The following is a 27,888-nucleotide window of genomic DNA, read 5'->3' on the forward strand; positions in this document are numbered from 1 at the left end:
CTTTCGGCTTTCTATATGCAGATTAGAAGCGGGCACCGCAAAGGCTCACGGGGAGAGGGCCCCACCCCTTCCGTTCGGAACTTCGTTTTGCGTTGTCGCGAGAGTTGGTTGTCCGGGTGTCGGAAGCTGCTCGTCGCTCCGGGAGTGTTGAAGGGGCGGGCTCGGCGCAGTCGGCCTCCCCGCTCTCCGCTAGCTTGGCGGCGCAAGATGGCCGACATCTCGCTGGACGAGCTCATCCGGAAGCGCGGGACGGCGACCAAGGGACGGTGAGCGGCCTTTTCCTTTATTCGGGGCTCGTGGGGCTCGCTGCTTCGTGGGGCTTGGGGGCGGAGGGGGGAGCAGCCCTGGTCGCGACACGAGAAGCCGCTTGCGCCCGCCCCCTGCGTCCGCCGCGCTCCTTATTGGCCCGGCCGCGCGGGCCATCCGCTTGCCAGCCCACTGGTTACCCGGCCCGGGCGGGCCCGGGGCTGGGCAGGGCCGGGCTTTCCTACCTGGGGACTGGGTCCGAGGGCAACGGTGGCGCAGCCTCGGCTCGGGATTAAGTGGATGGAAGTTGAGCGGACGAGCCTCTAGTCCAGAGCTGTAATACCCGATTCTGCAGCTTCCCTGAAGCCACTGTCGTGAACCCTGGCCCGCGGAGAGGCGTTTTAGAGCCTTCATGCGCCAAGCGCCTGATCCTATCATTGTAGTGTCTGTAATGGTCTTTTTGTTTGTTTGTTTTGAGACGCGGTCTCACATAGCGGGAGCAGGACTCGAACTCACTGTGTCTCGGAGACTGACCTTAAATGCCTGGAACCTCTCTGCTTTCATTTCCTAAGTGCTGGGATGACAGGCGAGTTTGTTTCTGTTTTGAGAAGCTGGCGTCCTCCATGTAGCCCAGGGTGGTTTCGAACTCCTGAACTCAACCGGTCCTCCTGCCTCAGTCTCCCGAGTAGTTGGGGCTCCAGGCACTCCCGTGCTGTTTGTTTACCATATACAGGTTTCACAAATGGGAAGCTGGAGCCTGAGAGAAGGTAGAGTGACTTTCCCAAGGCCACAGAGGACTCAGATTTAACTGCTGAGTTGGCCACAGGCGAGGGAGGAAAAAGACAGGGTGCATTGGTGTTCACTGATGGATGTCCTGGAGTTTTAAGTGAGCAACACTTTAGACTCAGTAGACTCTTAAACGTTGGTAGCCATCTTTAGCTTATGCTTGGGGATATTGAAGGTGAGGCCATCAACGTTAGAAGCAACTTTATTCCATCACCGCAGGGTAGCAGAACGGCTAACTGGTTAGATCCACAGGCAGGTTGGCATCCGGCCCTGAGACCCCTAAGAAGAGGCCATAAGCTTTTTTTATGGCAGAAAAACATACACAGGGTGGGGAGTCAAAGAGATAATCTTCAGACTAGGTCTTAAGGGGAGGCCAAAGAGGGGAGTGCATTCTGGATTCTACAACTTGTGATAACAAGGTGTTTGTGCAAGCTTAATGGAGTTTACTTACACAAGTCTGTGGTTATTTTAGCACAGCTCTTGACACATCTGGGGTCTTGTCTTAATTTTTAACCTGCCCTCCCTGCCACAGAGAATTTAGGACAAGGGTCAAGCAATAGAAGCTGGATGGGGGCTGATGTTCAGATTTACTCTGGACCCTTCAGTGATTTAAACTTGCCAGCGGAGAAAGAATTGGTAACTTGAGCCGGGCATTGGTGGTGCACGCCTTTAATCCCAGCACTCAGGAGGCAGGGGCAGGCAGATCTCTGTGAGTTCGAGGCCAGCCTGGTCTACAGAGTGAGTTCTAGGAAAGCCTCCAAAACAATACAGAGAAACCCTGCTTCGAAAAACCAAAAGAAAGAATTGGTAACTTGGCTAGTTGTCCAGCGAGTTTACAAACTTAAGAGTTTGTAAATGCCCCGCTGGAGAGATGTTCGGTTCTGTTTCCCCAGACACTGATTTGCTCAGCGAATGCTCATCCTTCCCCACGCCTGGCTCTAGTGAACACTTCTGTCTCCCCTACTGAAATGTACTCTGATCTCAGCATCACTGCTTCCGTCACCACCCAGGTCACCAGTTCCAATTATCACCTGTCTTCTGGGTCATAATGAATGACCCACGAGAGATAGTTATTGGCTTCCATGATGATTAAGCCATTAAAAGTTTTCAGTCCTTTTATTAATGGCCAGACCAAGAGCTGCCTCTGAAAGTCTCTTAGTGACCAAGCTCAGTGGTGTGTCACTTTTTAAGAGGAAACCACAATTACATTAGTGCTGGGACAAGGGCCACATTAATGAGGGATTTGGGGTGGCAAGAAAACACCTGCTTTCTTGCAAAGCTCAGCAGAGTTTTTCAGATACTACATAACAATTATCTTTTAGTTACATTTCCTCAGTTATTTAGTTTTACCTTTAAGTTTGCATAGACAGGTGTGTTGGTTAATATGTCTGGACCGTGGTCAGGGTCATGGACAGTCCCAAAAGCCATTCTAAGGTGGACTTGGAATTGAAAGTGGAAGGCACACACCTTTAGTCCCAGCACTGCAGAGGCAGAGGCAAGCAGATCTCTGTGAGTTCGAGGCTAGCTTGGTCTACAGAGTGAGTTCCAGGACAGCCAAGTTCTGGGGTCCATCGTTGGGTCGGGTTCAGGTCCTAAGGCAAGGAAGTGGTGTCGTACACGGAAAACTGACTACCAAGTGGATCACACTCAAATGGCCCTGAATAGCTCAGGCCATCTTTATTTATAGTTAAACAGAGCTTTAATTATAAATCAATTTAATTATTTATAATTAAACGGCTTTTCTCACTAGGGCTACATGAACAGCTGTGTTACTGGCTTCTGTCTCTGACTTTAGGAGATACATCACAGTTTAAGGAACACTTCGTGATCATTATGAAAGCCCCCATTGTCTCCCTTTATTCCTCAGTACACCTTTCCACTCCCTGAATAACCTTATTCTAGACATAGAGTTCAACATTCTCGAAGGCTTAGCTAAATACGAGCCAGACACGTCCTCTCTCTCATGTCAGCTGGCTGCTACTTGCAGTTACAAAGTTAAAAGTGATCGGCACAATGCTTTAAGAGTGACAGTATTCTTTCTCCCAGAGTCCACATGAAGAGAGGGAGGAGCAAGACCATTTAGGGGAAACCCACAGAAATAGCTGACCTGAGCTAGTGGGAGCTCACTGGTAGCAAGGGAATCTGCAGAGGACCACACTAGGCCTCTGAATGTGGGTGACAGTTGTGTGGCTTGGGCAGTCTGTGGACCACTGGCAGTGGGACAAGGATTTATCCTTGGTGCTTGAACTGGCTTTTTGGAGCCCATTCTCTTTGGAGGGATGCCTTGCTCAGCCTAAATATAGTGGGGAGGGTGTTTGTCCTGCCTCAAGTGATGTGACTTTGTTGACTCCCCAAAGCCTTGCCTTCTCTGAAGAGTGAAGGGGGAGAACAGGAGGAGGGGAGAGAGTGGGAACGGGAATTGTTATGTAAAATGAGAAAAGATTGTTTTAAACTTAAAAAAATGATTTAAAAAAACCTATTCAAACCCAGACAATTATTTCATGTCTGCAAGATAATATTTTTATACAGTTCCTTTTTTTTTTTTTTTACAAGAGGGTCCCATGCCTCAATATCTCTGTAAAAGGCAGACTGTAGCCGGGTGTTGGTGGCGCACACCTTTAATCCCAGCACTCGGGAGGCAGAGGCAGGCGGATCTCTGAGTTCGAGGCCAGCCTGGTCTACAGAGCGAGTTCCAGGACAGCCTCCAAAGCCACAGAGAAACCCTGTCTGGAAAACCCCAAAAAAAAAAAAAAAAAAAAAAAAAAAGCAGACTGTGACAAAGCACTCTTTTCTGATATCACTGTACCATAGTTCTTTCATGTAAGTTCTTATGCCTGATAAAGACGGATCTCTCCACCCATATTTTACATTGCATTTTTCCATCAGAATACACTAGCTCTTATTGATTGGAACTTACTCTCAACAGTTGGCACTATGTGTATTCCTGAAGCCTTTTCCCTGTTCTGTGTATGCATGCCTCACTCTTCTTTCCAGAACTGTGAGACATGGTTAATGTTCCAAGTGTTGTTTTCTCATGTGTACCTAACTGTCTCTATTAGGTCAGAAAAGTTCTCAAGATTAAGAGTTGTAGTTAGTAATTACAGATAAAAGATCTAAGAAACATTAGCCCCCTGTTGAATCTTAGGGGAAAATATTTGAAAAGGAACAGAATTTCCAGGGAAAATTATAGCTATTGCATGTGTGACTGACAAAGTAAAAGTAAAAACACCCAAAGAATCACCAATACAATGAGAGAGAAAAGAGTCTGCAAGCCGCACGAATTTTGCAAATTCTTATGCTGTCCTGTGAACTACTGATCCTTGCCAAGTGAGAGTCCGTTTTCATCGGTGCCATGCCCTGAGGAAACCCATTGGACAGGTAGCTAGCTATATGTTTATCCAAGACCAGGCTACACAGCTTCCAACAGCCAAAGCTACACAGAGAAACCCTGTCTTGAAAAAACAAAACAAAACAAAACAAAAAGACCTCAGGGCTGGCTCAGGGGTTAAGAATACTGACTACTCTTCCAGTGGTTCAATTCCCAGCACCCACACGACAGTACCCAACCGTTTGTAGCTCTAGTAGCCAGGGATCTGATACCCTCTTTTGGTATCCCTGTGCGCAGGCTACATAGACATACATATTCAGACAAACTTTTTGTTTGTTTAAGACAGGGTTTCTCGGGGGCTGGAGAGATGGCTCAGAGGTTAAGAGCACTGACTGCTCTTTCCAGAGGTCCTGAGTTCAATTCCCAGCAACCACATGGTGGCTCACAACCATCTGTAATGAGATCTGGCGCCCTCTTCTGGTATGTGCAGACATACACGGAGGCAGGATGTTGTATTCATAATAAATAAATCTTTAAAAAAAAAAAAAGACAGGGTTTCTCTGTGTAGCTTTCAAGCCTGTCCTGGAACTTGGTCCAGGCTGGTCTCGAACTCACAGAGATCCACCTGCCAAGTACTGGGCTTAAAGGCATGCACCACCACGCCCAGCTCAGACAAACATTTATGTAAAATAAAAAATAAAATCTTCAGAAAATAACCCCCCCATGATCTTAAGGCCAACAAGATTGCTCAGCAGGTAAAAAAGTCTACTGAGGAAAAAAAAAAGTCTACTGAGTTGCATCCCAAGACCCATTTGGTAGAGGGAGAGAATGGACTCCTGAAAGCTGTCCTCTGATGTCTACATTTGTGCTGTGGTGAACATGGGGCCACGCACATACTCAAATCAGTGTTTTGTTTTGTTTTTAATGATGCCAGCACCCATATACTCTAACATGACTTCCCTTTATTCCACTTTATGTAACCCACGGCTACCTTCATCAGCCTCTTTTGTATCAGACATCTGGAGCTGGCCTTGGCTCCTTCTTCCATAGAACCAGGAAGGCAAGGCATTCCTAATCCCCATACACACTTAGTGTATACCAGGTTCTAGTTGGAGACTAGGGGAGAGAAGGGTCCAGAGGGCATTTGCCCTCTCCTTGGCCTGCAGTGCCCTTCCCAGGATCTTGAGTACCTGGGCGCTTAGAGTCTTGCCCAAAGCCACCCTTCCTCATCTTCCCAAAGACAAATGTGCAGAATGTGTTCAGGGAACTCAGTAGTCCCTACGTGGGTAATTGAGGCTGTAGGCTCAGAGATGGGGTGGGATTAGAGACCATAGGGCAGGGCTTTGTAAGAGAGCCTTCAGCAGTTCTGGTGCAGGTAACATAATTGTCTCGGGTTTAGAGGCCTGCCCCTAGCAGTTGTGTTTATTTGAAGAATTCCTGATGACTAATGCCTGCCTTGTAACCAATGCTGCTGCCTGCTGGGATGATTAGCTGTCTTTTCATGCAGGAGAGGATATGTAATTATAAAAAGCTGGAACACAGAAGCCTCCAGAGCTGTGAAAGGAGTTGAAAGAATGCCTGTAACCAGGGAACAAATGCATCAAATTGCAAAATAGCTGCTCCCAGCAGGAGCAGTGCCTATATCCCTAACTGCCAGAGCCCTCTTCCACAGATGCACCCTCAGTGTACAGACAAAAGTGACATGCATAGAGGTGGCCCCTAGGGTTATGTGACTTGGCATTACTAAGCTGGTTTCATTACTGCCCTGTATTGTTCAGTGTGTCCCTGTCACCAAGTGAGGCATTGCTATAGATTAAAATGTCAGTCCAGATTGATTGTCTTGGTGACTTACATGTGACCAGTTAAGCACTTTGTTAGGTGTTCTTTATGTGTGTGTGCTCTGTCCCTGAGGAAAGCTAGAAGTTAACAAAGACTTTGTATAAAGTCAGGTTTTGTTAACATGTGTATACCATTATAACTTTAGGAGTTTATACATGACATGCTGTAGCAAATTAAAATGACCTATATATGAATTTTTAACCATTAACTTTTGTTGTAGGTGTTAAGTTAATCAAGTGGTGGCATGTATATTTGATCCCAGCACCTAGGAGGTAGAGACAGAGGCAGGCAGATCTCTGAGTTTGAGGCTAGCCTGGTCCTACAGAGTGAGTTCGAGGACAGCTAGGCTCTTCCACAGAGAAACCCTATCTCGAACTCCCCCAAAAGAGCCAAGATGGTGGGGAAGTATTCAGATAGCCAGAACCCCCTAATTTAGTCATTTTAACTTTTATACATAATCTGTCTTGATTAAAAAAAAACATTTCATTCCGTGACCTATAACAGTAATACTCATCATTTGTTGTAAAAATTTTCTAGGGGGCAATAATTGGGACATTTGTTCAGTACATGTAACATTTTTTATTGCTACGTAGATGGACCTCCTCCCTATTTTTAGTTTTTAGCCTGTACATCCAAAAAACCTTGAGTTCTCATATAATCAGGGCCTAATTGTGCACAACCAGCTGTGAGGAGTGGCTGGCTATTCAGGTGACAGTCCAGTGACCTTGTCTGTCTCTTCCCCTTTTGAAGGAATATTAACATTTAACAAGTCCAGCTGTAATTGTTTTAAGCACACAGTTGGAATTCTGAAGATGGCAGTTACTTAGCTGAGAAGGAATCGTGCAGCACTACCTTAATAAGAGAAGGCTGAACTCAGGTCACACAGAGTAAAGCAGTGAATTCATATTACTCATGCCCCCCCTTTTTTTTTTTTTTTTTTTTTTGGTTTTTCCAGACAGGGTTTCTCTATATTGTTTTGGAGGCTCTGCTGGAACTCGCTCTGTAGACCAGGCTGGCCTCGAACGAGATCCGCCTGCCTCTGCCTCCTGAGTGCTGGGATTAAAGGCGTGCGCCACCAACCCCTGGCTGCATGCCTGTTTGTTAAACCATTGGGCCTTGTAAGTTTCCAGGTAAAACTTACAAAAAAACATAAGCAGCCTTTATAACTTAGGTAGCATGTAAACATTTTTTGATTTTTTTTTTAAAGCAGGGTTTCTTTGTATTGACCTGGAATGTTTTTGTCTTTGTCTTTTGAGTCAGGGTTTCTCTGTGTAGCTTTGGCTGTCCTGGAACTTGCTCTGTAGGTCAATTTGGCCTCAAACTCAGGGATCCAACTGTCTCTGCCTCCCAAGAGCTGGGATTAAATTCATGTTTACATCATCTAACACAATTTAGCTGAGGAAGCCCTGTTAAAACTGTGATGTTGGAATTATTATTGAGAGATTTTGGACAAAGGTTCTTCTTATTCTTTCCATGTGTGGGGATCATGTTAGCTGGTTTTATTATAGACACTTCTATACTATAAAATAATCAGTAGTACCCTTATATACAGACTTACAGCACAGTGGAGAAACCCAGGTGTAAGAGTTTGTGTTTTCATAATTAGAGGTTGATGCCAATGGGGCAAGGCCGGGGCTGTAAGCCAGGACTAGAAAACAGGATGCACCCGTGGTTGTTGACTGACAAGTGACTCACAGAGACCCGTGGGGTTTGGGGCCCAACATATCAATACCCAAAGACATCTGAATCTCTGTAAAATGGATCCCAGTGATCTGCATCACCACAACCAGTTTGTGTCTATAGATGGGGGCAGACAACTGAAAAGCCTAACCCTAACTGAAAAGTAGAAATAAAAACAAGAACATCCAGGCTTGGTTGGGGAGAAACAAAAGCAGACCAAAGGCGTAAGGAAAAGAAATCCTAGAGACAAAGACCATCCCATCTCAGGGAAAGCAGGCTTGGAGACGCTATAGAAACAGCCTGTGTAGAGTCTATCTGCCTGGGTCAGGTTGTAAGTCTCAAAAAAAAAAAAAACCAAAAAAACAAAGAAAGCAAAGAAAGAGAGAGAGAAAGAGAGAAAGGAAGAAAGGAATGGCAAGCAGAACTGGCTGAGTGTCTTATCCCGCTGCCCGAGTCGTCTCCCAGGTTTTTGGAGATGAAAATGTAAGTGTTAGGAGGATGCATCGTAAGACATGGGGGAGTCGTAGTCACTCAGAGAGGAATGTGGGAGGTTGCTGGAGTCTCAGACATTGCATTCCAGAGGAGCAGAAGCTCCTGGAGCTTCTGGGACCCGGTTAAGGCGCCTCTGAGTCAGGCCTGGACAGATAGTCTTGCAGAATTTGGATGTGTGGATGGCAGCCTTTCCTTCCTATGATGCAGGGTTGGTACAGATAAGCAGGTACAGGGTATGTTCCTGAGAAAGCCCAGCCTGTGGGAGATACAGGCTTATCAACAGGTCATTGTGGTAGCACTGTGGGTGCTTTGAAAGACCAAGAGGTGCTCCCATATGGGAACCTGGGTGCAGAGAGGCTTGGGGGGTGGGGCACAGGCGGTGATGCTTCTTAACTGCAGGAGCAGGGAACTTGCAAGCTGTGGGCTGGCTATACCAGCATTTCTACATGCTGCTTGTCCACAGTGCTCTTTGACCTGCTGCTTTTGACCTGCTTCCGGGTGTCCACTTGTTTGTGATGACTTTGAAGACTGGCCACTCTTGGATTTGAAGCACCTGGAAGCTTACATGCTCCAGTTGCCTTTGGTAACCTGATTGCCTGTGGCTTTGGCGGAGCTTTAATCTGGTGTTTTAATCTGGGGTGCTTTCTGCTTGCCTTGCTTTCGTTCAGAGCTAGATGGTAATTGTTGATTAAAATCTTCCCTTCGGTTTATGAGTAGGACTTCAGTAGCAACTCTGTCTGAACCTGTAGTCAGTTGTTCTTATTTTTATTTAATGGATATCACTAACAAATGTGAGAGGTATAAGAAAGCCTGTAGGAGCACCCTGGTAAGGGCTCCTTTCTGTATGGGCATCAAGTTTTCTAAGTAATCCACTTTGCCCATGCTTCCAGCCTATGAACAAGTCAAGGGTAGCCCAGTGGAGGTGAGGTGTGTGTTGTCTGCCTCACAGCTTGTCTCCTTCTCCCTATTGTGGGTGCCGGCCACCCTCCATACCCTATTCCTTCACTGGTTTCTCTACTGCCTCCGTTTCCTTGAGTCTTTTTTCCCTTGCAGTGCTGGGGGTTCAGCCAGGGTCTAGTGCATGCTAGACAATTACCCTACCACTGAACCATACTGTCATCTGATCGCCAAAGTCTTTGCATAAGAAAACCACACCAAGCAAGTACCACCTTAAACTCACTCTGATTCTGTAAATGACTCTTCCACAAAGTCCTTGTATGAATGAATGAAGTGTAACTCTTCTTAGTTGGTGGGGTTTTTTGGGGGGGAGGGCATGTGTAATTTGTTTGATATTCAGTTTTTCTTTTTTTCTTTTTCTCCCTCTCCTCCTAGTCCCTCCTCCAACTTCCCCTCTCCCCCAGATCCATTCTTCCATAAGACTAGGTACATCTCCTCATACCAGGGCTGGATGAGGCAACCCAATAGAATTCAGTTGCCAAAAGCAGGCAAAAGAGTCAGAGACTCTTTTCAAGACAGTTTATTCGTGTAGCTGGGACTATTCTGGAACTCATTTTGTAGACCAGGCTGATTTCGACCTGCCTCTGCCTCCCAAGTCCTGGCATCAGAGGTGTGCTTGTTTTGTGGGGTTTGTGACCTGATTTCCTATAGCTCAGGCTATTATTAAACTCATAATCCTCCTGCCTCAGTCTCTTGTTGAGTATTGGGATTACAGATGTGCAGCATCAGTGTGTGCTGCACAGGTGGGCAGTTCTGCTCTGGCCACTTGAGGTGGGAGAGTAGGGGAGGAGTAGGAGGAGGATCCTGGTGACTGGTGACTTGTCTAGTGGGAGGTACCTCCTGGGAGGCCCAGTCAGTGAGCTGCAAACAATAGGGGGACTTATCATGCAGCATAGTTTGACCTTCTAATGTGAACATTCTCAACATAGCTCTTTTCCAGGTTTAGCTCAGAGAGTGCCTGGAGTTTAGTATCCCTAACTCAGGGTGGAATCTGACAGCTCTGTATTTGAAGAGTACATAAAAGTGTCCGAGAGAGCACACAGACCTGGGAAAAGAAATTAACCTGTTTCTGCCTTTCCTTCCAGCTCAGGGGTTGAGGAGAAAACAAGGAAACCAGCAGATGTAACAGACTTTAAAAGGAAAGTTGTCTTGGAGAATCTAATAGGGTTTCCAAGAAAGGTGGTGTTGTATAGACGTCTCGAGGCAGGACATCCGTCTTAAGAGTGGTTGCTTCTGTTATTGCCTGGTGTGGAGAAAGGCCTGTGGGTAGAGTAGATGGGTGGGTTCCGGCAGGAGAAACCTGCAGACTCCCATACTTCACCTAGCAAGGCCAGGTGTTGACTCTGAAACCACAGAGATGGGGCCTGCTTAATGGAGTTTAATTCATTTCTGATTTTTAAAAAAGATTTAATGTACACTGGTGTTTCACTGCATACTGAGTAAGAGTGTCAGATTCCCTGAAACTAGAGTCACAGGCAGTTGTGAGCTGTCATGTGGCTGCTGGGAATTGAATCCACAAGTGCTCTGAAAGAGCAGACAGTGCTCTTAGCCCTGAGCCTGCTCTCCAGCACCCTCATTTCCAATTAAAAACAAAACTTAGAGCTAGGCATTGGTGGCGCACGCCTTTAATCCCAGCACTCGGGAGGCAGGGGCAGGCAGATCTCTGTGAGTTCAAGGCCAGCCTGGTCTACAGAGCGAGTTCCAGGACAGGCTCCAAAACAATTCAGAGAAACCCTGTCTCCGAAAAACCAAAAATAAAAAATAAAAAAAATTAATTTTCTTTTTTATGTGTATGCATGCATTTGTGTACAGTGCCTGAGAGGCTAGAAAAGGGTATCAGATCTTCTGTAGCTGGAGTTACAGGTGGTTGTTCCTGTCACGTGTGCTGGGAACCAAACTTGAGTCTGGAAGAATAGCAAGTGCTCTTAACCACTGTACCATCGCTCTAGCCTTCATTTTAACTTCAGAAGTTATGAAATTGTATGCTTTTTGTTACCGTAGAGCTACTTTAAAAATTACTTACCTTATGTGTATGAGCATTTCGCGTGCATGTATGCACGTATGTAATACATGTGTGTACCATGTATGAACTTGATACCCTTCAGAAGTTAGAAGAAGGTATTGGATCACCTAGAATTAGAGTTGTAGATGGTGTAAGCCACCATGCCAGAGCTGGGACCAACCCAAGTCCTCTGCTAGAGAAACACACGCTCTTAAGCCACTGTCTTGCAGTATAGCTCAGACCAGTATAGCTTGAACTCAGCAGCACCCTTTTTGCCTCCGCTTCCTGGATGCTGCAATTAATGAGCATTGCCATTCCTGGCTATTAAATCTTTATATCTTTGTTCTTGGAGTGCTGAGACCTGCATGTTGGCTCCCTTAGTCCTAGTAAGAAGTGTCTGCCTGCATAGAGAGAGGCACCATTTGTTTTAAGAGGCAGCTTCACCAGGTCTGCCTTCCATATAGAAAGCAGGCATAACAAATACCTTGTGGTATGTAGAGAATTAAAAGCATGATCAGGGATGAAAACAGTCTTAACTTGTGGGGGACTCTATAATTTTGTTTATGGCACCAAGTTAAAAGCCGGAGGCAAGAGAGAAGTTTGTATGCTTTTGTATATTTGGGTGTAAGCAGGGTTCTGAAAATTGTGGGGCGACCTCTATGCTCAGTGTTCTTAGGTCTCCTCCATGGGCTGCTGTTGATCTTCAGTCCATTGACTGTTGCAGTTTGTACTTGCAGGCTCAGTGCCAGACCAGGAATTGGAGGCATCCGATCTCGAGTTGGGATCCAGCATAGTCTTCTTAGCCAGCCAGCTCGCACAGCCACCTTCCAGCAGAGATTTGATGCCCGGCAGAAGATTGGCATCTCAGATGCTCGGCTCAAGCTCGGAGTCAAAGATGCCAGGGAGAAGCTTTTACAGAAGGATGCTCGGTTTCGGATCAGAGGAAAAGTACAGGATGCTAGAGAGATGCTGAACTCCCGAAAGCAGCAGAATGCTGTGCCTCAGAAGCCCCGGCAGGTGACTGATGCCCGGGAGAAGATCAGCTTGAAGAGGAGATCCCCTGTTACCTTCACAAGCCCACCCATTGGGACGGTGACACCTGCTCTGAAACTCACCAAAACCATCCAGGTATGCTGTGGCTCCTGCCTGCATTTCCAGAAACCTGGGAAGAAAACTGAAGTATGCAGGAAACATTGGGGAATAGCAAAAATGCAAGTTCCAAGTGTCGGTTCAGCACTCTTTGGCTTACAGAAAGTCATAGAGTATATTAGAGAACACAGTCTTGTGGAACACTGAATATTGTTTTTAAAGGAGAGGTCCACAAAGTTGACATTATTCACTCATCTAGTCAGGGAGGACCAGGGTAGAAACCTAGGAGATCTGACTACTTGTCTGATGTCCTCAACACCCCACACAACCACTACTCTAGAAGGAAAGGAAACAGCATTTAATCTGCCTTAGCTTTGTTTACAGGGATAGCACCAGTTATTGACTGAGCCAAGTTCATTAAGCTCTTTAGGTCCATTATTGCTTGACCCTGGCTGATATTTGCACATGCCAACATATTTCAAGTTCATGGACCTACTTAGAATGCACTTGAACCTTCTGGGATGGATTATGACCACTGGATGTTTCTAGGTTCCACAGCAAAAGGCCATGGTGCCACTTCATGCTCATCCTGCTGGAATGAGGATCAGTGTTGTCAATAACCACCAGGCCAAACAGGTAGAATGTGTGTGTGTGTGTGTGTGTGTGTGTGTGTGTGTGAGAGAGAGAGAGAGAGAGAGAGAGAGAGAGAGAGAGAGAGAGAGAGAGAGAGAGAGAGAGAGAGAGAGAGAGAGAGAGAGAGAGGAGAGAGACCCCACACCTCCATACCTGAGTGTGTATGTGTGTATTTTGTGTTTTGATGATGAGGTCTCTGCTTGGGTAAATCAACTGAGGATTGGCCTACAGCTCCTATTTCCAAGTGTTAGAAGGAGGTTTTCACTTTGGAGTCTGTGAGTTTTAAGAGGAAACTTGTACTAGGTGTGATGGCATACCTTTAATCCTAGAGCTCAGGGAACATAGGCAGGTGAATCTCTCTGAGTTTGAGGCTAGCCTGTTCTACATAATGAGATACTAATGCAGAAAAAGAAGCAGTGACATCTTTGGAGACATGGTTTACACCTGTAATCTCAGTACTTGGAGACTGGGCCAGAGCCCAAGAATTTGAGCCCTGGGCTATATAGTGAGTTCAGGACAGCCTGGGTACAGAATGAGACCTTGTTTTTAAAAAAGAAACAGCCAAAAAAAGAAAAAAGAAAAAAAAACAGCCAGGTGGTGGTACCACACACTTTTTTTTCTTTTAATTATCTATTTATTTACTGCTCATTGGGCTTTGCCTGCATGTATGTCCATATGACAAAGGTATGTCCCCTGCAGATAGTTATGAACTGCTATGTGGATTCTGGGAATTGAGCCTGGGTCCTTTGGAAGAGCAGCCAGTGCTCTTAACTTCTGAGTCATCTCTCCAGCCCTTGTGGCACACCTTTAATCCCAGCACTCCTGTGGCAGAGGCAGGTGGATCTCTTATGAGTTCTAGGACAGCCTGATCTACAGAATGAGTTCCAGGACAGCCAAAGCTACACAGAGAAACCCTGCCTCAAAATACAAAAACAAAACTTAAAAAAGAAAGATTCAGGCATGGTATAGGTGTAACCAAGGAGGCAGAGTCAGGAGGTCACAAGAGCTAGAACAGCCTCAGCTATGTAGGGGGAGACCTTGTCTCCAAAAGGAAATATTTTTTTGAGACAGGATCTCCTGTAGACAGGCTGGATTCCAGTCCCCTAGAACATTTGATACTCCTGCCTCCACCTTCCTGGTGTATTGTGCTGCAGATGAAACCCAGGACTTGGTATTGTGTACCATCTCAGCATCTCCACCCGAGCCTCTGGAAAGAAACTTCTTACTGAGAAAGCAGAGGCATAAAGGGCAGTAGAAGACAGGAAAACTGAATTGTTTGTTAGTATAAACATTACATGTATCTAATGGAGAAAAACACCCTTCATATACCTGTTCACCAAGCCAGGAACTATTGACTACTGTAGCTCCTTCCTGTTAGTTTTCTTTTGAGACACAATTTCTCTGTATTGCTTTGGAGACTGTCCTGGCACTCACTTTGTAGACCAGACTGGCCTCAAACTCACAGAGATTCACTTGCCTCTGCTTCCCGAGTGCTGGAATCAAAGACATGTGCCACCAACACCCAACTCATTTGTTTGTTTTTAAAATGTGTATCAGTATTGGGGCTGGAGAGATGGCTCAGAGGATAAGAGCACTGGCTGCTCTTTCAGAGGTCCTGAGTTCAATTCCCAGCAGCCACATGGTGGCTCACAGCCATCTATGATGAAATCTGGTGTCCTCTTCTGGTGTGGAGACAGAATACTATATATAATAAATCTTTTTTTAAAAAAGTATATATCAGTGTGTGTTTGCATGTGTACTGTTTATTATGCTGGGTGCTGAGGATGTCAGAAGAAGGTCCCGGAACTGGAATTTCACCATCATGTGGGTGCCAGAAACTGAACCCAGCTCTTAGAGAGTAGCAAGCGCTCTCTAACTGCCCCTTTTGCTGCTGTTCTGTTTTTGATGTGCTGGGATGAAACTTGGGGCCTTATGGTACTAGATAAGTACTGGACCACTGAAGCACTCTAGCCCTCCTGTTTTTTCATTTATTTCTGTTGTTACTCTTGTTTAATACTTACTAAGTAGAATTAAGGTTATATTATCACCCAATTTTGTAATGATTTTTTTTCATAATTTTCAAATTTATATAAAAATCTTTAAAAACTGGATAATTATTGATTTGACATTTTTTTTTCCTACTAGAAATACTCTACTGTGTATACATTTGGGATAAAATTCTCTGTAGGGTTATGCTTACTCCTACAGACCAGACTCTGGAATGCCTTTCCAAGCCAGATGATGCATAATCATGTACTTCACAGTAGCTTTGTGTTCAGTGATAGACTGCATACAGTGGCATATTCCAGACTAGCTATGTAGTAGGCTCTACCATCTTACCATCTAGGCTTGTGTAAATACTGTAAGTATACTTTGTTGCCCCACAATGACATTTTTTCTCAGACTGTATCATTAACTGAATATGAGATTCTGGATAAGCATTTGCTACTTATAAAAAGATACTTCTGAGCCAGACGGTGGTGGCACACACCTTTAATCCCAGCACTCGAGAGGCAGAGTCAGGCAGATCTCTGAGTTCGAAGCCAGCCTGGTCTACAGAGTGAGTTCCAGGGCAGCCAACCAGAGCTACACAGAGAAACCCTGTGTCAAAGAAACAAAAACAGAAAATGATATTTCTTGTCTTGTGTTAAGTACCTGGGAGGCTAGGGACAAGAGGATTGAATTTCAAGCCACGCTGGGCTACATGGATTACTCCTACCAAAAAATAATTTCGCATCCTTTTTAGCAATTTTTTTTTTTTTTTTTTTTGTTTTTTCGAGGCAGGGTTTCTCCGTGGATTTGGAGGCTGTCCTGGAACTCACTCTTGTAGACCAGGCTGGCCTCGAACTCACAGAGATCCGCCTGCCTCTGCCTCCCGAGTGCTGGGATTAGAGGCGTGCGCCACCACCGCCCGGCTCTTTTTAGCAATTTTTAAAAAATGATTTATTTATTACATATACAGTGTTCTGCATACATACCGGAAGAGGGCACCAGACTGAATTGTAGATGGCTGTGAGCCACCATATAGTTACTGGGAATTGAACTCAGGACCAATAGAAGAGCAGTCAGTGCTCTTAACCTCTGAGCCATCTCTCCAGCCCCTTTTTAGCAGTTTTTACTGAGTTCTGTGAGTAGGAGTTACCTTGTATGGACTTGAGTCCCAAGTCTCCCCTGGCTCCTGGTTTCATGTGGTCCACCTCCTTCCTTAGTTCCTTGTTCATTGCAGCAGGATTTCTCAGCTTTTGGTTCAGATGTTTGTTGAGGGCCTTCATACCATATTAGCATTTATCCATCTGGTTGATTTGTTTATTCTTGGGTGTTAGGGAATCACCACTGAGTGACATCGCTAGCCCAGCTACTGTTTCTTTATTCTCAGAACTTATATGACCTAGATGAAGATGATGACGTTGCAGCACCTGTTCCTACTAAACAGATGAAGTTTGCAGCTACAGGCAGCTTTGTCCATCACATGGTATGGTACTCTGCGTCAGGCCTAGTGGGTGGATGAGGTTGTGGAGAAAAGAGCCTCTCATTGATTCTGACTATGAGATATTTTTTAGAGCCATAACTAGCCAGCTCCCTGGCTTTATCATTGCTGAGATGTCCTGGGGTGTCCAGGACTTTGCTCAAGCTCCCACAGCAGGGAAATGAAGAGCTGCCATTTCAAGGGGCTGGGTTTGAGACACTTGAAGGGAATTGTGTCTTAGTCCATTTTCTGCTGCTGAAACAGTACGACAGACTGGGTAAACTAAGCAGTAGAAGTTTGTTGGCAAGTCAAGAAAAGCTGGTCTGTATCTGGAAATGTCAGACATCATGCAGAGAAGTGAGAAAGCAGTGTCTGGGAGCTGGAGGAGAGTCCTGCTGCAAAGGCTCAGCTTTGGCCCACGATCCCAAAGTGTGAAGCAATCTCCTGGTTACTAATTTAAGTTCTTCAGTGGTTGTGAAGTTGAATGTTGCCAGTTCATTTATATAAAGGGAAGAAGCCTTTCTAGTAATTAGACTGTTTGGGTTTGCCTGCCTGTCTGCTGGCTTAGTCCATGGCTAATTCCAGTTAGAAAAACAGTGCTTGTAGTAATTTTATATAAGATTTCTCCTTCTCTGTGACATGAATTTGTGTTTATGATAAGGAAGCAGCACAGAGAGAGTGGATGAACCTATTCAACATAGCCCAGCTTGCTAGGTGGTGATGGCGCACGCCTTTAATCCCAGCACTTGGGAGGCAGAGGCAGGTGGATCTCAGTGAGTTCGAGGTCAGCCTGGACCACAAATTGAGTTCCAGGACAGCCAGGACTGTTGCACAGAGAAATCCTGCCTCTAAAAACAAAACAAAAGTCTGTGTCTCTGCTTCTCAGACTCCTTTCTGCCTGTTTGTGTAGACTGGACTGAGCAGTTCCAAGCTGTCCATGTCCAAGGCCCTCCCTCTCACAAAAGTGGTTCAGAATGATGCCTACACAGCTCCTGTTCTTCCTTCCTCTGTTCGAACCAAAGCCTTGACCAACATGTCTCGGACGCTGGTGAACAAGGAAGAGCCTCCCAAAGAGCTGCCCCCTGCTGAGGTGAGTTACTACTTCAGCCAGTATCAGCCTGTGTGGGTGGTCGCTGTGCTATGTGTACCCCATGGGTCCTTGAAATCCCCCCCCATGAGGGGGATGTTAACCATCCCTTTCTGCAAATGAATAAGCTACTACCTGGGGACCCTTGTACACAGTAAACTTGCTGGCCAGTGAGGACCCTTGGAGAGAGATGGCCTGAGGGTCCCAGAAGAAAGCTACTGAAAACCTTAAGGAAATGTCTTGTGCCTCTCAGGAATTTAAGCCTATGTCATGACTAAGCCTGCCATGACTGAGTCTGGAAGCATGTATACATTCCATGCAGAGGCTTGGGTCTGAAGGGCCTGCACATAGGAAGTAGCCGGAGTCTGGTGGCCTGTATAATCCAAGAGGCCCAGTGTGATAGGTGGATTCAGAATGGAGTTTCTGCTGTGCCTTCCTGGTCAGTTGTTGAGTGAGTTTGTGTTACTGCATGCTGCCTTTTGACCCCTTGTCATATTCTTGTCTCTATGGCAGCCTGTGCTCAGCCCCTTGGAAGGTACCAAGATGACTGTGAATAATCTGCACCCTCGAGTCACCGAGGAGGACATTGTTGTAAGTACCATCACAACTACCCGGCCTTTAAGTCCCAGGTTGCTTCTATGGTACAAATCTATAGGACCACATCAGTTAATGATGTGCTGGAACCAAAGGATGGGTGTGCCCAGGGCAGATTTTTTTACCCCCAAGGATACAGGACCAAATCACCAAAGGTGGAGTTAGGGAAACAGGTATTGACTCCTAGTAGGGTAACAGGATGGGGACCTACTCCCCCAACAAGTTAGGATAACAGTGCAGAAATAAAACAATAAACCATATTATGTACAGTGTGGTGCTGGTGAGCTACTCTGTTAGCTACAAGTGTTGGAAGGCCCAGTTTTTGGGCACCAGCCAGAGGCCTCACATGACCTCAGCAGGTCTGTCTTGAGTGGCAGAGATAGGTGGTCTTTATGAGGCCAAAGCCTTGAAGGCAGCCTTTGAGAGCACAGGTTGGTGCAGCTGTTTGCTCTCTTCTGCTTGGCTCTAAATAACACCCTGCCCAGTCTGGAGTGTCCTTCACGACAGGACTAAGAAGGTCCCTCCCATACCTGTCTTAGTTACTTTCCTGTTGTGAAAGCAACCAGCAAGAAAGTATTTAATATGGGGCTTAGAGTTTCAGAGGTTAGAGTCCACGTGGTGGGGCAAATGCATGACAGCAGGAACAGCTGAGAACTCAGAACTTGGTCCACAAGGAGGAGGCAGAAAGAACAAATATTGGGAATAGCGTGAACTTTTTTGAAACCTCAAAGTCAGAGACAACTCCTGCAACAAGGCCACACCTCCTAACCCTTCCCAAACAGTTCCACCAACTGGGGAGCAGGCATTCAAACATAAGAGCCTAGGGGCATTGTCATTGTACAGCATTGCTGGTTGGTGTTTTCCCTTGAATCTTTGGGAGCTTAACGATTCCATCTTCTCACGGAGCAAGATGGCTTGGCAGGGTTTGGTGGGTGACCTCTGTAGTGTGCCTTCTTGTCCTGACTGTTGGGTGCCTGGTAAATGTGAGCCTGGGAGCAGCCAGTACTTCTTTTCACTCAGCACGGGTTTTAGGCCCCTCAGCAGAGCTATTTATTTAAAAATCCAAGCACCCTTTGGGCTGTCAGGTGATAAAATGAGCACAGCTGAAGACTCCGACTGTGCCCTGCAGCCAGATCTCAGATTCTGACAGCTCCTCCTGTAACCAACGTATTTGTTGCTGGGTAACTGAAGTCCAGAGTGCTGTGTGGACAACTTTAGAACTAAGAGGCCTTCCCCTTCTCCTTTATCAGACAGTGTTGCTGGTGGTACACACACAGACAGACACACAGAGCACATGCATAAAAGTGTGCACCCGAGAGCTTACAAGCAAGCTAGCTGTAGTTAAGACATGGAGAGCTATAAAGATTTGACACTTCTTTCCTGATTATAAAAGTGGTAGTGTGGTTGGATGTGGTCGGGTGTGGTGGTGCACACCTTTGATCCCAGCACTTGAGAAGTAGGGGCAGGTGGATCTCTGACAGCATAGTTTACATAGTAAATTCCAGAACAGCCAGGTCTATGTAGAGAGATTCTGTCTCAAAAAAAAAGTAGTGGGGGGGGGGGATAGGCAGATCTCTGTGAGTTCGAGGCCAGCCTGGTCTATAGAGTGAGTTCCAAGGCAGCCAGGGTTACGCAGTGAAACACAGTCTCAAAAAACCAAAAACAAACAAAAAGTAACAATGAACTGAAATGGCTTCTGTTCATAATCCTAGCTATTCAGGGGGGTTGAACTATAAGCATCAGAAGTTTAAGACCAGTCTAGGTAATACGCAACAGTAATTACCACTTACTGAGTACTTCCTCTGTGCCAGGTACTTTGTGTGAAAGATCTTTGAAAAGACACAAGTGGAAAATAAAACTCAGAATATTTTCTCAGTAATAAATATTTCAATTTTTGTGTAGACAAGTGACATTAAAAGAACAGCAGTAGGGCCAGGTAGGCTTGGTGGCCCTGGGAGGCAGAGGCAGGTGGATCTCTGAGTTTAAGGCCAGCCTGGTCTATAGAGTCAGCTAGGGGTACATAGTGAAATAATTTCAGAGATCTTGTCATTAACCTTTTTGTTCTCGGCATAGAAGTGAGTGGCAGGTAAAAAATGAGGTGTAAGTTGGTTTCTGGTGGTGCATGCCTTTAATCCCAGCACTTGGGAGGCAGAGGCAAGCAGATCTGAGTTGGAGGCCAGCCTGGTCTACAGAGCGAGTTCCTGGACAGCCAGAACTACATAGAGAAACCCTGTGTTGAACTACCCCCTTCCCAGAAAAAAAGAAAAAAGAAAAGAAATAAGGTTTAAGTTCTAATTGGGCCCTCTCATACATCTCCACCTCCCTCTCTGGCCTCTGCCTCCCTCCCTAAGATGAGATGATTAGATAATGAAGACAGTATATACAAAGCGCTCCTTTAAAAATGATTTCACTTGGAGCTGGGTGTTTAGCTCACAATGCTAATGAGCATCCCAAAGGCTGGAGCAGGAAGCCATCTAAGAGGACACAGCCCAAGAGAAGTGATCACTCAGCTGGTAGAAAGCAGCACCCACTCTCTGTGCCAGAGTCCTGTGTCATGTCCTGGGAACTCCTCTGTCACCAAACAAACAGCCCATGACTCTCAGTCGCCCTCAGCAGAACACCAGCTTTCATAGTTCCAACAGTCTCCCTCCCTGGGCTGCATTGGCTGCTGCTTTTAATGAGCCTGTGCTCTGGAAGTTCTTTGATAATGCTGGGCACCTGTTCTAACACAGAGCTCTCAGAAGTTCCATAACTGTAAACACTGTTGAACTGCACAGAGAGAACTTGGGGGTGACTTCCTGGGATGTTCCAGGCACTGCAAGCCAAGAATATCAGCAGAGAAAGAAGTCCTGCAGAGTAGTCCTCCGAGAGAGTGAATGGCAGGGGGTCAGGGTTTCCCTCCCAACCTCACTTGTCCTTTGCAGGAGCTTTTCTGTGTGTGTGGAGCCCTCAAGCGGGCCCGACTGGTCCATCCTGGGGTAGCAGAGGTTGTCTTTGTGAAGAAGGATGATGCCATCACTGCATACAAGAAGTACAACAACCGATGTCTGGACGGTAAGTTAGAGGGGAGCTGTCACCATGTCCTCCTCTGTTTTTAAGCAGTAGGCTTTTGGGGTGAGCTGTCCTCTGAGGTTGGTGTAAAGATGGGGGAGCTCACTCCCTTGCAACCTTCTGGGTAACAGGAAGAGGCAGTGATGTGCACTCTGTGGCTGAGTATCTTCAGGGTCTTACTGGGAAAGCCAGACTTCACATTTGGGCTTGCTAGGACACAGGTTTTTCAGAGGCCTGGAGTCTTGGCTGTATGTTGTCTTCTGCTTGAGATTTACCACTGAGTAAACTGCTATCTTTGTATGTCTCAAGATAAATAGTCAAAGGAGTTCTGTGCCATGCTCCTTTCCAGTTGCTCATTGTGTATGTGGTAAGAGTCAGCCGAGGACTAGGGCACTGGACTAGGTCACGGAAGCAGAGAATAATAGACAGCTTTGGCACTCTGGTTTGCATGTGCTTATCTGCCATGTGTGTATCTTCTAGAGAAATGTCTCTTCAGTTTATAGTTAGATTCCTTTTTGGTTTTTGAAACAGGGTTTCTCTGTGTAGCCTGGCTGTTCTGGAACTCACTGTGTAGACCATGCTGGCTCTGCCTGCCTCTGCCTCCTGAGTGCTGGGATTGAAGGCGTGCTGGCTGGATTCTCTTATTTTATTTTTATTTTTTAAATCCTGAGTTGTAAAGGTTCTTCAGATAATCACAAGGCTAGGGAGAGAGCTCAGTGGGTTAAGTGCAAGCATAAGGACCTGAGTTGAGGTTCTGTGTACCCATATAAAAGTTCACATGCTTCTGCAATACCACAGCTGTTGGTACAGGGACAGGTGGATCTGTTGCTAGAGTTTTCTTGTCTTGCCAGGTCCCACCATCCTTGAGCCTCGAATAAACAGATGGAGATGCTATATTAGTTACAAAACTATTAGCCGATGGCTAGGGCTTTTTATTGACCAGCTCTGTCTTGGTTATTAACCCATTTCTAGTAATCAATGTATTTCTACATGGTCTTGGCTTACCAGAGAATGCCTGGACCTGTTACTCCTTTCTCAACTACATGGCCACTCTTCGCGGTGCCTCTCTGCCTACCTTTCCCAGAATTCTCCTCGTCTCCTAGTCCCACCTATCTTCCTGCCTCTATTGGCCAAACAGTGTTTTATTCATCAACCAGTAAGAGAAACATATACAGAAGGACAACCCTTATCATGGATCCTTAGGTTTGCTAGCCAGTTAGTGAGAGACCCTGTCTCAAGTAAGTCCACAGTAAACATTAAATGACTAATAAGGTGAGTGTAGAGGAAGACACCGATGCTGACTTCTGGCCTCCATGTGCACCCATGCCCACCCTTACACACGCACAAGAGTGTTTCATTTAATGTGTAGGTCAGGTCTTTGAGTAGGTAAATGGTGTACAGTTATTTCCTCTCATTCTACAGGGTATTCTGTCTGTCTCTCTGTCCCCCACCACACTATTCCTTTTTCTTGATGGGGGTGGTGGTATTTGTTTGCAAACAACAAATACTAACTCAGTCTGCCTCTACCTCCCAAGGGATGGGATTACAAGTAATGCACCACTAGGCATAATTTCATTTTGTGATCCGATCCTCCCCCTTCCCCCCAGTGCTAGGGATCCAACCAAAGGGCTCACACATGCTAAGCAAACACCTTCCTCCTGAGCCTCAGCTCCAGCCTGTGCCTTTAACTAGCAGCATTGACTAGATGTACAGTTCTTCCCTTCCTGTGACCATTTCTAAATCATAGCTCAGACTGTCTAGCCTGGGCTGCATAGTTACAGGACAGCCTAGTCTATACAGTTGGACCTTTCTCAAACAAGACAAACTCATAGGGTTATTGTTGGTCTGATTTCAGTGATATGTTTCAAGGAATAGGCAGGCTAGAAAGAGACAGGAATGGCTAGTCAGTGGGGCAACCAGAGCACACACTTCTGATATATCTTACTGTATCACAGGACAGATGTGATAACACTGAGACAGCTCCAGGTAGGGCAAAATCACCAAAACATGACAGAGGCCTGACGGAGGTTGCACGTGTCTTTAATCCTAGTAGTCAGATCCCTGTGAGTTCAAGGTCAGCCTGGTCTACAGAGTGAGTTCTAGGAGAGACTCCAAAGCCTCACAGAAACCCTGTCTTGAAAAATCAAAACAAACAAGCAAACAAAAAAGTGACAGAGGCTGGGTGTTGGTGGCGCACGCCTTTAATCCCAGTACTCGGGAGGCAGAGGCAGGCGGATCTCTGTGAGTTCGAGGCCATCCTGGTCTACAAAGCGAGTTCCAGGACAGCCTCCAAAGCCACAGAGAAACCCTGTCTCGAAAAACCAAAAAAAAAAAAAAAAAAAAAAAGTGACAGAGACTTAGAGTGAGCACTGCTCTTGCAAAAGTGGCCCTGATAACCTCATTCATTAGGGTACTAGGAGCCTTCAGTTTGGAGAAAGGAAGGGGGATAAGCCCTTCAAGGCACTGTAGTGCAGTGCATGGTGCAGTGGGCTGTGCCTGAGGTCAGCAGTATGGATTCGGTCCAGTTTCACCTTTGCTTTCCTTTAAGTGGATTCAGTGATCCACCCACATGTACTACTAATAATCAGATGTTTGGTTCCTTGAATGAGTTGAGTGTGTATTTTGAATCATTTTCTTTATGGTTGTTCAAGAGCTTGCAGTGCACATTGTAATTTATCAGAACCTGTTTCAGGTTAGTAACTTGACTTGGGTACAGAAATGCTCTCAGCTCTGTTCTCTGCACATCATGGCTCACACAGTGGGAGTGAGCCTCATAGCACTTGATCCTCTATGGACAGGGGAAAGCCTCACATACATCTTTAAATCTGTTTTGCGTATGGTCATAGCATAAATGGTTTTCCTTACTGTGTACCTCACAAACCTGTTTGAGTGGCTTCTCACTGCACAGTTCCTTCCCCATCCTACAGTCACCGACTCCAGTGTGAAGCAGAGTTGCTTCCTGGTCTCATTACTGAGGGTCCCTTACACTCTCAGACTTCCTTAGTGTCTACATGTGTTCCTGTGTTTTCTGTTGCTGTGATGAAATACTTGAAGCTATATTCTTACATAGAAAAGAGGTTCATTTGGGTTTTCAGAGGCAGCACTAGCATTGGTTTGGCTTAGGCAAGGACTTACTGAACCAGGCCTATTCTCGTTAATGCAGTACACCATACTTAGGATCACACGTTTCACAAGACATGAAGCGTGTGTTAGCAAGAGTAAGCATGGAGATGGGGAGAGATTCTGGGATCTCGTAGGTGAAAGAGTCAGTGTGTTCTAAGGTATAGGTCAGAGTTCATAGTCTTAGAGGGTGCACATTCAGAAAATGGCCAGTTAGCTGCCCCCAGACCTCCATGCTAGATAGCTTCTGTTTGTTCCACACGAGGTACTCCAGGCTGGCTGCAAACTTGGGATCCTCCTGTCTGCGTCTCTCAATACTTACGTTTCAGAGCTGGATCACCATGTCTGACTCGAGTGACCCTTGGTCATGGTGGTGGTGACCTTTGTCCTTCTATGAGGAACAGGTCTCTTGATGTAGACTTTTCCTTTTTTGGTTTCCAGGGCAACCCATGAAGTGCAACCTTCACATGAATGGGAATGTCATCACCTCAGATCAGCCCATCCTGCTGTAAGTGCCAAGGGGGACAGGCTGGAGCAGGGTCTCAGCTTGTTTATTCTGCATAGTCACCTCTTCTGTTCTGAGGCTAAAGCGCCTCATCACAGCTGCTTTTGTTCTCCATTCCATTCCCTCTGCCCGATCCTCAGTGGTCAACCAGGATGCTTACATTAGAACCATGGGGCTTGTCTCAGCCTGTTCCCAGGGTCTGAATGCGGTGCACTAATATGACGGTGTCCAGCAAACCAGTCCTCTCCCCTCTGTGTGAGGTGAACAGTAACTGTGCTGAGCTGGTGCTGTAGCGCTCCTGGGCACATGTGCCTGACTTACTGGAGCCTGAGATGTGAGGCTGGCAGGATAGAACTTTCTTGAAAAGGGACGATATACACAAGGAGAAGGTGAGACTTGCCAAGGTAGATGGAATTTTTGCCAGGCAAACCTAGAATAGACTTGAACATGTAAAGGCAGGATTTGAACTTGGGTAATGGACAATGATCAGACAAGTCTGTAAAACTGTCAGGAATAGGTTGTGCTTTAGAGGTGTTTTGGAGAGGAACTGGAGAGACAGCTCAGTAATGAGAGTGCATGCTACTCTTGCAGAGGACCTAGGGTTGGTTCCCCATGTTGGGCATTTTAAAACCATCCGTGAGCACCTGCCCTCACATGCACTGACACACATGTAAACATGGTTTAAAATTTAAAAAATAAAAACATTGAAGGTTTTTATGACCTGATAGATTAGGAAGTCATTGGGCTAACCAGCATGAATGTGGTTGGATTAGGTTAGACTTTGAAAGATTGTGTAATGTGTGACCATCCAGAAGAACATTGTGGTATTTCTAGACTTGAAACTCCCACACTCAGCAGGCTGCATCCAGGTCTCCTCCAAGATGTGGAGAGCATTACACTCCATGCCCAGCTTCCAACAGATGCTCAGTAGTGAGGTAGAGCCCCACCTAAGGAGAAACTGACAGGGTTTTGGTTCTCTGCCCTCACAGGCGGCTGAGTGACAGCCCCTCAGTGAAGAAGGAGAGTGAGCTGCCTCGGCGGGGGAATGCTGCCTCCTCTTCCAACCCTCCTGCTGAAGTGGATCCTGACACCATTCTCAAAGCTCTCTTCAAGTCCTCGGGGGCCTCTGTGACCACACAGCCCACAGAATTCAAAATCAAACTTTGAGGAAGGGAGTGGGGCAGCCAGAAACAGGGCAGTGGAGGGTGGCTCTGTTTCCCTAGGCAAAGCTTGTGACCAATGGGCCGTTGGACTGAAGCCCCCTGAGCAAGGGTCAAGGCACCAGGGAGAGCTTCCTCACTGGATGGGACCCACCTTTCTGTATTGTTCCATACCTTGCCCTTCTGTGTTACATTTCTATTGTGTGTCTTCCTCTTTCCTCCACTCCTCAAGGTAGGCTGTGTTTGTCTGTGTGTCTCCCCTCCCCTTGGCCCCAAGCTGATTTCTTTCCTAGAAATGGTGTACTGTTTCCCTGGGTAGCCGTGGGACTCAGGGCACTGGAGCTGTTGGAGAGGCTGCTTTTTTTGTTTGGTTTTCAGGAGTTTTCTTGTTCTGTTGAAGTTTTACAAACAAAACAATGGAATGATTGGGACGACCTCCTGCCATTTGGTGGACAGTAGACCAGCGGGGAGCTGCACTAGGTCACTGACTCTTGTCTTTTCACCACCATCATCATCAACCTGTCTCCTAATTCGGGGAGCTCTGTGACGGGGGCAGGTAGGGTGACTGACTGTGTTGCCAGCTCCTAGCTGCCTGTGTTGTCTTGGGCAGCTCAAAAGGATTTCCCAGAGTTCATGTTCCTTTGTTAGACTTGTGCCAAAGGCCTTGGTCCAATTCTCTGCTTCTAGATAGGAGCACAGGCAGGGACCTGTGCTTTTAAGCCCTCTTGGTTCTCATCTGACAGGGCAAAACCACAACCTGGTTTTGGTGCAGGTAGCAGCTCCAAATTGTTTGGGCCTTTTTCTAGACTCTACAGTGGGCTTTCAAGAGGTTGATTGAGTGGGAGCTGTTGGCTGCCTCTAGCTCTGCCTTTCTGGCTTCAGTTATCTACAGAACAGCAGTCAGGATTACCCAAAGTGCATCTGCCACCCTGGCATTGTCTCTGTTCGTGTAAGTGACCCTCACTGCCATGAGTGGTCTGAGAGTAGACATGGCCTACCAGGCAAGCTGGTGGGCTATTTTCTACAGCATGCTCCTAGGCTGTTAGTTCAGAACTATGGAACTTAGGCGTGTGCTGAGTATCAAGCAGCACCATTCCAGAGCTGGGCAATAGTCCTCTGACAATGGGAACAGGAGATTCTAAGCTCTCATAGCACACACATTGGTAAAGGAAGCTGAGACACCATGACCCTTCAGGGCTAGCCCAGTAAAGAGAACTTCAATTAGTTTATCTTCTGGAGTTTGATCTGCCCAGCTAGAAGTGTCTAGTTTGAGCCAAGAGCTCTGAGGGCACCCAGCCAAGGGATCCAGGAATGGCATCTGGGGTGCTTCACTTTACTGTTCAAAGAAGTCTGCTTCTCTTAAACCCTTCTAAATAGGTACAAACTTAATTCTTTTCAGCAAATAGAACACATTCCTCCATGCTTCACCCTTCCTGGTCCAAGAGAACACCGGAAGACATAGGGCCTGACTTTTCTGGCTGTGGGAACAGTTGTCACGCTTTTTGCTTTGTGTAGTGTATGGATGGCCTAGGCCTTTCGTGGTTCTCCTGCTCTTTTTGAACCATACATGCTCTGAACAGCACCGTTGAACTGAGTCAGCCTCAGCCTCCTGGCTATGTGCTACTTTGTGTGCGTGGGGTGCCTCCCCTGCATTATACAATGTCATCTTGGGAAACAGAAAAGGTGGGCCAACCCTCATGTCCCTCCCTCCCTTGCATCCCTCCCTCCCTTGCATTACTTCTTTGTGTCTTGTTCAGGAGAGAACGACATTGTGGGATGGAAGGGCTTGTTACTTTCCATTTCTCAATAAATGTTTGTTATTCCTAACGTTGAGCTATAGTGTCTTTTTTTAC

At 46.3% G+C, this 27,888-nt stretch overlaps 1 protein-coding gene across 2 annotated transcripts; it reads left to right on the top strand.

Moving 5' to 3' along the window:
* On the top strand, positions 1-27,862 carry Poldip3 (DNA polymerase delta interacting protein 3). Of its 2 annotated transcripts, XM_040754083.1 has the most exons (9): positions 1-266; positions 12,068-12,458; positions 12,969-13,055; positions 16,429-16,524; positions 17,429-17,608; positions 18,119-18,196; positions 21,124-21,253; positions 24,812-24,878; positions 25,865-27,862. In XM_040754083.1, exons 1-9 carry the CDS (start codon positions 16-18, stop codon positions 26,040-26,042), a joined length of 1,458 nt encoding a protein of 485 aa, XP_040610017.1. In that variant the 5' UTR covers positions 1-15; the 3' UTR covers positions 26,043-27,862. The 2 variants fall into 2 exon arrangements, with proteins under 2 accessions (XP_040610017.1, XP_040610018.1); XM_040754084.1 differs by lacking the exon at positions 12,969-13,055.
* Positions 27,863-27,888: the final 26 nt, after the last annotated feature.

Source organism: Mesocricetus auratus, unplaced genomic scaffold (genome assembly GCF_017639785.1).
Source record: "Mesocricetus auratus isolate SY011 unplaced genomic scaffold, BCM_Maur_2.0 Super-Scaffold_100010, whole genome shotgun sequence".
NCBI lineage: Eukaryota > Metazoa > Chordata > Mammalia > Rodentia > Cricetidae > Mesocricetus > Mesocricetus auratus.

What these genes read in the sequence shown, in the direction of transcription:
- Poldip3 (XM_040754083.1), top strand. Translation starts at nt 16, where the DNA reads ATGCAGATTAGAAGCGGGCACCGCAAAGGCTCACGGGGAGAGGGCCCC. An exon ending in ATAACCACCAGGCCAAACAG is followed by an intron (nt 13,056 to 16,428) that starts GTAGAATGTGTG and finishes CTTTATTCTCAG; the next exon opens with AACTTATATGACCTAGATGA. An exon ending in CAACAACCGATGTCTGGACG is followed by an intron (nt 21,254 to 24,811) that starts GTAAGTTAGAGG and finishes TTTGGTTTCCAG; the next exon opens with GGCAACCCATGAAGTGCAAC.